This window comes from Cicer arietinum, chromosome 4, assembly GCF_000331145.2.
Source record: "Cicer arietinum cultivar CDC Frontier isolate Library 1 chromosome 4, Cicar.CDCFrontier_v2.0, whole genome shotgun sequence".
Taxonomy (NCBI): Eukaryota; Viridiplantae; Streptophyta; class Magnoliopsida; order Fabales; family Fabaceae; genus Cicer; species Cicer arietinum.
The window spans coordinates 9620451-9632917 of NC_021163.2; the positions used below are offsets into that span (position 1 = coordinate 9620451).

Here is a 12467-nt window from a genome sequence, read left to right on the forward strand (position 1 = left end):
TAAATAAATTGAATGACATCATATATAATAATTAGTAACATATTAAAAATTATTAATAATAATATGAAGTACTCCTAACAAATATCAATTATATTTGGAACATATGGAATTCCAAAAATAAGAACTTGAAGTACAAAAGAGGAGCTATTATTAATAAGAAGTTAATTCCCTTTCTTTACCCTAAATTAATAATAATAATACTAAGTAGTCCTAACAAATATCAAATATATTTGGAACATATGAAATTTCAAAAACACAAAATAATAAAATATATATTAAGTAATATTTAAAATTAAAAACCAACAATCTTATATTGCAACAATGTTTAGAAGTGATACGTACTTTATTTTGAAAAGTAGAAGTTTTATATTATATTATAGATTTTGAAGACAAAAAAGATTATGTCCATTATATAACTTTAATCAATATATTATTTTTTTTTACCAAAATATTTGATAATATATAATACTATGAGTCATGAAGGATTGAGATAATTATCATTATTCATAGTATAGTTACAGTTAACACATAAGTGGATTGAAAATTGCATTATACCAAAATTTTATGGCATTAAAATTTCTCTTTTTTGAAATGAGACTCTTTTATTCACACTTAATATATCAATTCAAATATTTATTAACTTTTAATTGACATACACCCATAATAAATGATACAAAAATCAGATTAAAAAAATTATACAAGAATCACGAAAACCCTATTATAATAGGCCCAATTAAGCATTATCTTAAAATATTTTTTCAATATTTTGTCGAGCTACAAAAGTAGATCCGATCAAGATGTCAACTAAAGTTGGTGAAATGACGAAAAAGATTCCCAATTGAAGATTTTATTAACTTTGATGATGGTTTTTTTAAAAGAGTTTTTAGTGGCAATAAGTTTACACACATTAGACATAGTGAAGAGGAATAATCCAAGTTCAAAATTTTAGTTTTTTGAATTTCATACTATTGTTTATGATTGTAGAGTCTGCTTATTTTAAGGAACATTTTTCTATATTTAATATTGTTGTTTAATTATAAAACTCTTATATCGTTTTCAATATCTATTCTTTTTTTAAAATATTTATACAGCATATGCCAAAAACCGTTTTTTAATCAGAAAGAGGCAAAAACAAGATTGCATTGGTTTAGTCATCACCTACTCCATTGTTATTATTTGTAGAAATATTGATAATAGAACGTGAAATTGTGTTCTATCTGTCTCACATGCAAGTGGACAAGACTATAGGTGTCACACAATATGTTATATTAATTAATTTAGTATTATTATATATTAAAGGTCAATTAACTGATATACTTTTGAGTTGTATGTTTTTTTTTCCGAAAAAATCAACCAACATGCTTTGCCTTTTTTCCGCTAACAAGAACGATTTTACTCATCAATCAATTTTTAAGACTAAAACTTGAGTACAAATGGTACTCGAGGTCAAGGAACCGACATGCATTGTGCCTCCAAAGTCAAGACCCAATTTAAGATAGACATCTGTTTTTATCGTATCCTACATCTTTTTGGTTTTCCGAAAAAAATTAATGAATAATATTAATAACATATTTTTTTTAAAATTTTGTATTAGTTAAAATAAATGTGATTTTTTTTAAAAAATAATTAATTAATTTTAATATAATTAAAAAATTTAAAACAAAACGTTTAAATTAATAATATCAGGAACTTTGACAAATAAACATAAATTTTATTAAATTTATATAGGATATATAAAAGTATATTGTTGACATTTTTCAAAAGTGATTGTTTAGAATAAAATATGAGCAAAATTATTTTATATATTTTTAAGTGAAATATAAGTAGATAAATCAACAATTGTATAATAATATTTAAAATATCTTTTAACTAATTTAATTTTTTTATTTGAGATTATGAGCTTAATTTTTTATTAAAATTATGTAGATTAAATATAATCAATTATTTTTATGTATAGTTTATTTATTTTTTATTTATATTTATAATTTATTTTAGAGGAAGTATGTTTGTTAAGTACAGATGAGAGAAAACTTTAAACTTAGATTATATCAATGCATTCTCGAAAATAAGAACAAAATAATTCATTCATGTAATATAACAACCAAATAATTAAAAGACACTTCGTTGATTTTTCAACTAATAGTTGTAAACTAATTTCTGTAATAAAAAAAAATAAAAAGTAAAAAACTAATAATTCTGATTTCATATTTACGTTTTAAAGTGAATTTCTCGTAGAATTTTTTTTATCTACCGGTACTAACTATTAATTAATCTAAAATCATGTGCACATCTAAAGTAGATTTGGGAAGTAATATTAGCTAGGTTCCTTATTAAGAGTATTACTTCACACATATTATTAAGAAAATCACATAGTATGCTAAATTTATCTGTTTTTATTGAAAGTATATGAAATTTGTCTATTTTATATATAATTTTATAAAACTATTTGTCACTAAATGATATATTAAACAATGACACCAAATTAATAAATTAGAGACATTTTTATCCAAAGTTAAATGTAGTTTTTTCCTTTCAATTTTATCCTTTGTTGAAACTCTTTCATTTATAATTTTATCTTTCTTTATTAATCTAAATAATAAAATAATTTTTAAAAATATTAAATGATTATATAAAAGGATATTAAGTTTTGATGCAATATTTTATTTCAATTTTAATTTAACCTATCTTATCATACTTTTATCATTCTTTAATAATAATAATCAAATAATTGAATTTTATAAATAATAGTATAAAATTTGTAACTTCTATTTTTATCAACAAAAGCAGACAAATGTGCACGTCAATATCGTTTGCATGCTAGTAAAAAAGAAAAGTAATACATCTTATAATATTTAAAAAACTTATATTTAAAGAAAAAATATTTTTCAATAGATATTTATATATAAAGATAGAGAGATAAAAACAATTGAAAACAGTTAAAAGACACTTTACAAATTGCACAAGTGGGTGTAAATGTTATCACCGACAGTTGCTTGAGTTTACCTTCGTATTTTAGATAGTCACAGGTTAATTAGTAATTTTGAATATACAAGATACGAAATAGAAGCACAAGTCATCATTGGCCAGTTTCATTAATTTATTTTAAAATGCAAAGTATTGTGAATACTGTTCAGCAGATTCTCAGGACAATCAAATATTTATTTGATATTACGGAAATTAAATTTAAAATTTGTTTAAGGTGTCCCTATAATTAAGCATAACTTCAAGAGTTCAAGTCAACCATATATTTCACAGCGAGATTCGAAAGCACGTATGAAAATGCATCGTTTAAAAAAGGTATACACTACCTCTGTCCATAAAAATCTCACTGTAAGTTTACCGTACATAAAAATTGAAAATAAAAATAGTGTATAATAATTTTATAAAATTATCTTCTTTTATACTCCATTATCTTTTTTATTTTATTTTTTATTATACCATTATTTCTATTAACTGTTAACTGTAACTTATTATGATAAATGCATAATAAAATATTCAATTTAAAAGCTATACACGTAATATTCACTTTGAGGTCAAATTAAAATTATATAATTACCTTGTTTATTGTGGTACATTTTTCTTTGGCAAATGTAATACTTCGTATAGAGGGAATGAAATTTTTTGAAAAGAAATAAAATTTAGTCTACGAAATATCATTTTCTATCGAACTTAGAATCGAAAATACATACAAATAATAAATAACTTATAAAGTATATGTGAAACACCATATAGTCTTTAAAATATATAAAATTTCATCCGGTTAGTCCCAAATATTTTAACAATGGAATAGATTTCATATATTTTAAGGATTATATACTGGTATTAAATTCAGGATTTATTATTTTGAGAATAGCTTCAGCGTTAGAAATATAGAATAAATAGATATGCTCCTTTGGGGAATAAAAAATAATGGCGATGCAAACATTTCAACAGTCCTAGCTATTTTAATTATCTGTTCCCAGCCTGCAACTTGGATCAAATCTATTTTCACGCTTGGGTCGCAACCGTTCCACAATGTTTAGGGTCGTTGCTACAAATGTCAAAATAATGAGTAGTTTAAATAATTAAGATAGCTAACCAGCCATATATTATTTTATTACATATACTTTTAATATATCAATATGTCAGGTTTCCTAGAAAAGGAGTTCAAAGTGAAAGTAAACTTATCAAGATACTAACTAGATTGGAGTTATATATTGGACACAAATAGATGATAGGTGTGAATTTAATTCGTATATATTGTCAATATACAAAAATTATATATTATTAATTAATTATAATTGTTAATTTATTAGAGATATTTAATTTTTATTGTAATTATTTTTAAAGTCATATTTATTAATGATTATAATATGATGATATTATAAAAAGATTAACATAAACAATACATAACAATTAGTAGTGTTTTTCTCGTAATACATTAGATTTTCTTAATAATGTGTTATCTACAATATACTACTCTATTTCACGTATGATGTGTTATGTTTTATCTTATACAATGCATTGTCAAGAAAGTGTAATATGAATTTAAGGTATTAACTCGTTATCTTAATCCGCTAAAAGTGAATGTGTGTAACATAGCAAATTCCATTAACACCTAATTTTTAGTGAGACTAAAAAGTGAATGTCTGTATGTTAGCAAATTCCAAAAAGGTGGTGCTGAATTTTCTTCTCCAAATTTTGTCAATTACATTCAAAGGTGTAACTTACTAATTTATACTACAAAATAAAATTTTGGGTGAATCTAAATTTACAAACTCCTATATATAATGCTTATGAAAAAAGTGCAATCTAAAAATAACGGAAACAAAAAAAATCAAACACAAATATAAACACAAAATTAAGTTACTATTACAGGTAAATTTAAGCTACTATCATAAGTTATACCATGGCATCAGCTACTTACAAACTACTGCATAGAAAATTTGGCGCAAGTAATTGAAACTTAAAAAAAGAGTCACAACAATTGCTTGATCTGCTTTACAAAATGTGTTGATTAAGCTGAAAAACTAAATTAAAGTAGAGCAAACATAAAGAGAACAAATGTAAAGCAACTCAAATTTTATATTACTTAAGTTTAAAAAAGTTTTAAAAATATGGCTCTAAGGATGATGACTCTATTCTTCCATCCCTCCCGTCTTTCCTGGATCTAAATCAGATTCATGCAATTGTATTATTATATTTGTAAAATCATTGTCTTATATGTCCAAACACATATTTGCACACATATATCCAAGGGAAAAGTAGAGAAAGAATATACCATTTTAGGTAGAGTTATAATGATTAATTACATCAAATCATACAAAGTTACATCTATTTAAATCATATTCTCTCATAAAAAGTTGTCCGGATATATAGATACAGAAGTATATTATTCAACTACATTCACCAAATAATAATCAATATCTTCTATTGATTAAAAGATAGACATTCCAAAACCCTTAAAGATATCATTCAATCAATGTTTTATAATTAATAGAAGACCAATATTTATATAATTTTCTAACATTTTATTGTTATTTTGGTAGATTAGCAAATTACATTATTATTATCATGATAATAAATTTAAATTACGCAAATATTAAATAGATGTGAGTAACATGAAAGTTAGATTATGAAATAATCTTGTGTAATATTAGAAATAACCACCAACCTAAATAAAGATTGAGGATAAAATTGTATGACTTACTAATACATGAATTCTGACTTGAATCCAAGTGCGAGCATAACAAATAGTTTTTAACTAATATTAGAGAAAGATTATAAGATACACTAATGTCTTAAAAGGAAAATACTAACAAGTGTCCTTATTAAGAATCTAAATATATAAAAAAATTATTAAAAGTGTATTGGAAGTTGGGTATTCAAAATTTTAAAGGTTTTTTTGTTTTTTAAGAAAAAATTACTACTTTTGAAATACAATATTAGAAACCTAGAATCAATAGATATATTTCTTTGCAGATTAAAAATAATTAAGCTATATTAATTTTTTTTTACTGTATAAGGTATATTTTTTTCTTTTCATTTTTGGCAAACTAAAATCAAGGTGGTGTCAACATTTCTATATTCCTAACTATTTGATTATGTTCACAGCTCTATTTGATTATGGCCAGCATCTACCAAAACCAAATTCACCCTCCAAAACGATTTGAGTTGCAACCGTTCCAAAATACTTAGGGTCACATTGCTCTAAAAGTCAATAAGAGTGAGTAATTCAAAGATGGCCAGCCTTATATAATAATACGAATAAAATCAAGTTTCCTAGAAGGTAAGTCTCAAGATAGTTAGAGTTAAAAATCCAACTATAAAATGGGGTTGCGCCACAGCATTCTTCCACATAATCACAACCAAAACCAACTTGCAAGAAAACAAAAATGGGGTCCCTAATGACCTCTGCTTCTCTCACTCTTGCATTGGCCATTCTCTTTTTCAATTTACCATCTGAAATTTCAGCAAACCGTCACGATTCTTATTCCTCTCCACCACCACCACTAGTACCAGTCTACTCACCACCACCGTCACCGGTCTACTCACCACCACCATCACCAATCTACTCACCACCACCAGTTTACTCACCACCTCCACTAGTCTACTCACCACCACCAGTCTACTCACCACCTCCCCCAAAATACTCATCACCTCCACCACCAGTTCACACCTACCCTCATCCACACCCAGTTTACCATTCTCCACCACCCCCTGCTCACAAGTATCCTCACCCTCACCCTGTTTACCACTCTCCACCACCACCAGTTCACAAGTACCCTCATCCTCACCCTATTTACCACTCTCCACCACCACCCGTTCACAAGTACCCTCATCCTCACCCTATTTACCACTCTCCACCACCACCCGTTCACAAGTACCCTCATCCTCACCCTGTTTACCACTCTCCACCACCACCAGTTCACAAGTACCCTCATCCTCACCCTGTTTACCACTCTCCACCACCACCAGTTCACAAGTACCCTCATCCTCACCCTGTTTACCACTCTCCACCACCACCCGTTCACAAGTACCCTCATCCTCACCCTATTTACCACTCTCCACCACCACCGGTCCACAAGTACCCTCATCCTCATCCTATTTACCATTCTCCCCCACCACCAGTGCACACCTACCCCCCTCACATTCCTCACCCAGTTTACCATTCTCCTCCACCACCATACAAGAAGCCTTATAAGTACCACTCTCCTCCTCCAGTCCATTCCCCACCTCCACCACACTATTATTATAAATCACCTCCTCCACCTTACCATTACTAGATAGCTGATACTTGGCATCACACTATATGGTAAGTTTTCATGCAACATGTATATTATTATATAAGTACCAAACTTCCCTTCTCTAATCAACTCACATTCTCTCTTTAACTTATTATCAGTATGATTTTCGAGTATATACAATCCTAATTTAAAATGAAGCTCCATTGTGTGTAATGAAACATTATTTTGCTGTTTAATATTTTAGTCTCCATTTCTTGTAAATTAAGTAATCTTTTTCATAGCATTTGGTTAAGGGATTATAGTATCAGACATAAACTGATAGATCAATATATATTTGTTTTTTGTGTAGGATCTAAACAGAAAGTGTGAAAGCAAAGAAAGCCGTGGACGTTGCAAAAAGAAGATTGAGGGGATTCTTCTCACATATATTTCGTCAGTGTTTGATTAATATTGTTAAGAGAGCTGCGTTTATTTATTTAATTTTTGTTTTTTGTTGTATTAGCACAGCTATAAGGCACTGCCCCAGCATCCACGTGTCTGCAGTGGCGTGCATGCGTTGTAATTTTCAAAGTTTGGTTTATCAAGTTGACTGACAAACCAAATAAATATATTCCCCTGTTCTAGTAATCTGTCCCTTGCACCTATGGCTCCTTTTCTATTCTTTTAGTGATAATAATACTAATACTAATAATAATAATAATAATAATAATAATAATAATAATAATAATAATAATAATTTACACTTAAAAGTGAATTTTATAGCAATTTTAAGAGAAGACAAAAGAAATAAAAGAATAATGCTTCTCAAAAAATACAATAATACCATGATATAAAGGATCATGTATCAATGGGTATTTGTTTTTTGAACCGCAAAGATTTATAACATAAACAAGAGTATAAGGAGTACTCTAATCAACTACAAAAAAGAAAAGAGGTGCAACACATCAAATGAAACAATAGCACACGCCAAAAGCAATACAGAAGAACTACATTATAATCCAAAGTAATCAAAATTGGGTTGGCCATTTAACTGGTATAGGCAGCCGTTCAAGGTTTAAAGGTCTCACCGGAGTCGCACTGGTACTAATATAATATCTTAAATTTTATTTTTAATATAATATATAAATTAATAATAAATAAAAAATAACATAATATTGGCATCAGTCTACTTCTCATGTTGTATTCATGGTTCGAACAAGCAGAAGTATTGGCATAGTCTACTTTAACGAGGATATGTTTTATTTGGTGGAGATGTTCTTGATATATTGCAAATTGATTTCGCAATGTTTTGAGCAGGAGGGGTGGCATCAATTCTTAGCATTGGTACTGTGTTAGTATGGGTGTATTTATGCAATACAAATTGTATTAGATATCATGGCATATTTGTGTTTGTGGACTTTATTCATTAATAAGAGTGTTTTTTTTTTTTTTGCCTTTGTAAAATAAATAAAAATAGTTTAATTTTTTACTTTTGAAGAAGCACAGCCACATAAAAAAGCTTTGGCGTTTCTCTTTTTGTCTTGCATAAGTCTCGTATTGGTAAGTTTAAAATATACAGGGTAGAATATTTGATATAAAATGAAGTGTATATGACATTGAAACTTTAAATCAAATCACTTTGGCATGATTTGGGTTAGTTTAGGCCTTCAATTGTGAGGCCCATTTCACCCATAATGCAAAATGATCATTTTTTGGATTTTTGATAACTTTTTTTAAATAAAAAAAAAAAAGTAAAAAATAAAAAATTTCAGTTCAAAGTGTGGGACTCGTATTGATTGTATCCAATAAAAAAGTGAGTATTAGAGTGAGTGTTGAAAAGAGAGTCTTGTTAACACTCCTCTAGAGATTAATTGATATTCTCATATTAGTATGCTGATTTGGTTCATCTTGTAGATTGGATAAAATCCATATACTAGCAACGATTTTTGGCTAAATCGAAGGAAGCGTCTTGTTTGTTTCTCTGAATTGTCTATAATTTATATACTACCAATAGTTTTTCACAGATATCTCTGGATTAGATATGTCGATGTGTCTGACACACGTACGACACGTGTGCAATTCAGACAAGTGTCCCAATTTTTTTCTTTAATTCGATACACCTTAACACCCTTTGACACATCTCAGACACATCTACATGAGGTTAAATATGTGTCAAAGCAATGATGATTAATGAGGGAGGTTAAACGTGTTTAGCTTTTTGGTAGTAGATGGATCAACGAAGGAGGAAACTATCGTATCTTATTTTAAAATTTGTTTGTAATGAAAAAAATTGCTTAATTTGTATGTACATATATATTTTGATTCTCAATTTAGATATTTTATAAATGATATTCATAATTTATTTAATTATAATAAAAAATAAATATATGTATATAGATAACAATTAGATCTAGACTCAGTGGGTACCCGCAAAAAAATCTAAAATGCGTAGGTTAAAACCCGCATATTGTGTATAGGGACAGGTAATTATCCGCAAAATTGAACGAGTATGAGTGTAAGTACGAGTACTATAGAACCCTACCCAAATCCTACCCATTGTCATCCCTATACATTCAGTGTTCTATGTTTTTACATTGGCAATGTTGACATGTTCGTGTCGGTCTCAAAGTCTTTGCTTCATAGGTTATAATTCTAGATATAAATAGTCTGTACTCCCTCTTATGTTGGTGTTAGTATGTGGTTTGTTTTGCATCTATCTTATCTTGTTAAAGGGTTAGATTAGCCTTATACTCTTTATCAATAAATTTTCTATGTTCTTAAAATAAAAACATGGCAATTGATAAAAAAAAAATGTTATTACCTGATAAAAAAACAGACATAGTACATCACAGTGCCTTTATTTCCTGCGCTGGACCAACATTCATTAAATAATGTTAGAACAGGATTGACATATAAACTCTGCAAACAAATATACATACATCAAGTAATTATCTTGTATCGATTACATTTGTTGAGTTTACAAAATGAATGGAAAAAAAAATCCAATTGCAATCAAATATTTATGAAATTGTAAGCTCTAGGAATAAAATTATAATTGAAACTATCAGTTATGAATATTACTCCCAAAATTACACAAATGCAATAGCAATTTGAGGTGCAACTCACACTTTGTTTCTATTTTGAGTGATGAATATTCTATATGATTGATCAATAGACGAAAAATGGTGTAATGGGTGACGATATCCAAAGTAATAATCAAACCTAAAATCATTAGAAATGCATAAAACAGAGAACTGTGCCTTATTCTTCTACGTCTATATAAAGTCAAATAGAAATAGAATAGAGTGTTAATAGACAATACCTTTACGATTTTGGTTCACAAAAAACTCTTCCACAACTTTGATTGTGCAAACTGGTGTTGTTTCAAAGGATAAAATCTATGTATATAAACAAGCGTAAGCCGTATTATTAGGCGAAGGATAAACTTAAAGGAAATGCAAGAGGATGGATAGAGGAATTGAAGGGTTACAATTACAATGTGAGCATTCGTTTTGATGAGCAAGTTGCCGCTGTGTTTCTCAAGTTTCACCACTTCAGTCTTGCCACCAGTTTTTAGCCTTTTTTTACTTGTTTTCAAAATGAAAGGCCCAAATTAGTTATAAAAAAATCTAACAAACTACTTGTGGTGCTTAATAAAGAACTAAAAATAAAAGAGAATTGTACTGCGCACCCCCCCACTTTTACCTGCCACCCCCCCAACTATATGTAAAAGACCATATTACCCCTAATTTTAACTATAAAATCCTACAAAAAAAATAACTTTCCTTTTTTTCCCCATTTGTTCGAAACTCTGAAACATCCGATTCTCCCACCCTACCAAATATTCGAACCTTTGACACATTCGAAGTGAAAAAGTAAGGATTTCTATGAATGTCAAACCTTCGAAGCCATTTGTTTCCAGAAATGTTCAACCATTCGAACCTTTCCTTGAACTTGAAACATTCGAAGTTCAGAAGTTTCGAAGGTTTCCTTGAAGATGAAATATTCGAAATGTAAAAGATTCGAGCATTTCTGAAAGATTCGAAAAATTGGGCTTCGAAACTTTGAGATTGATGGAAAGATTCGAAAAACTGGGTTTCGAAAGTTTGGTTTCCCAGTGAAACTTTCGAAATATTATTTGGGTTTTTTTTAATTTTTTTTCATTTGTTTTTAATATTGGTATATTAATATATTGCAGTGCCTAGAATGAGAGGAGCCTTTGGTCAGATTATTCGTAACATCATAGGTGACAGACGTGATGATGTAGAGAGAATTCCACCAACAGCATCAAACAGACGACGCAACGAAGCAAATCGTCCTATTAGGCAGCGTCGTCGAAGACAACAGGAGGTTCAGGACGATGATGTTGACTCCACCGAGCATGCACATATGGAGGAGGATGTCCCTCAGCCGCCACAGATGGAGCAGACCGCTGATGATACTCCTGATACTTCTGCACATCCTGACGCTGATGAGTCCGATGATGCTGATGATATTGATGAGCAGGATCAGCAGACGGGATTTCCCGGAGGACCGACAGTGACATCTTTGTTGACACAGTATGAGCATCACGTGGCTCGGAGGTTATGGGAAGGAGAGGTATTAAATTAATTTATTTTATATTTAATTATTTGTGTTTAAGTTTATTAAATTAAATGAATGTTTATATAAATGTTTAATTATATTTATTTTACAAAGCATTTAGGATTAGCTTTATTTCTCTCTTTGCTTTATATATTTGACTTGGAATTGTCAGATTAGCTTTATTTCTCTCTTTCAAAGCATTTAGGATGAATCTGGGGGCAAGCTTATACTTTGTCATGTCATTGACAAATTTCCTCTCTTCTTCATTTAAACGCCCCAAATAAGAATGACCAGTTACAGTATCAAGTAGATCATGATTATGTGTTCCACAACGAACACTAATTTTCCATCCTTCACCGACACTTAAGGGTATACATCTGAGAGTAAACGGACAATTTTCCTTATGAGAACAAGTCACTGTTGATTTTGATTTTGATTTATATCTTCCACCTCTTTCGCATCCCAAAATCAATTTGTCTTTTCTTCCCCTCTTTCCGGTTGCTTTATCTGAACGAATGATGACAATTAAAATTCCATTTTCTCTTCCAATGGTTTTTGCCCATTCAAACACAGATTCTCGTGAAGGAAATACCTACAAAATATGTTTCAAATAAAACTTCAAATATATAGTTATAATAAAAAATTTATCCGTGATAGATTATCAGTAATATTAATACC

General features: G+C 29.1%; 1 protein-coding gene and 1 long non-coding RNA gene across 3 annotated transcripts; one reads left to right on the forward strand and one right to left on the reverse strand.

Annotated features, from left to right (window-relative positions):
• Window positions 1–3711: 3711 nt before the first annotated feature.
• On the reverse strand, window positions 3712–10826 carry LOC140919953 (uncharacterized). 2 transcript variants are annotated; one of them, XR_012162694.1, is made up of 4 exons: window positions 10696–10826; window positions 10528–10603; window positions 10027–10074; window positions 3712–4030 (listed from the first exon to the last, which is right to left on the reverse strand). It is a non-coding gene; the product is annotated as an uncharacterized lncRNA (long non-coding RNA). The 2 variants fall into 2 exon arrangements; XR_012162693.1 differs by having other exon boundaries at window positions 10702–10805.
• On the forward strand, window positions 6325–7853 carry LOC101500207 (uncharacterized). Its single transcript, XM_004496167.4, has 2 exons — window positions 6325–7294; window positions 7576–7853. Exon 1 carries the CDS (start codon window positions 6375–6377, stop codon window positions 7263–7265), a length of 891 nt encoding a protein of 296 aa, XP_004496224.1. The 5' UTR covers window positions 6325–6374; the 3' UTR covers window positions 7266–7294; window positions 7576–7853.
• Window positions 10827–12467: the final 1641 nt, after the last annotated feature.

Coding starts and splice junctions, on each gene's coding strand:
- LOC101500207 (XM_004496167.4), top strand. CDS start 6,375: ATGGGGTCCCTAATGACCTCTGCTTCTCTCACTCTTGCATTGGCCATT.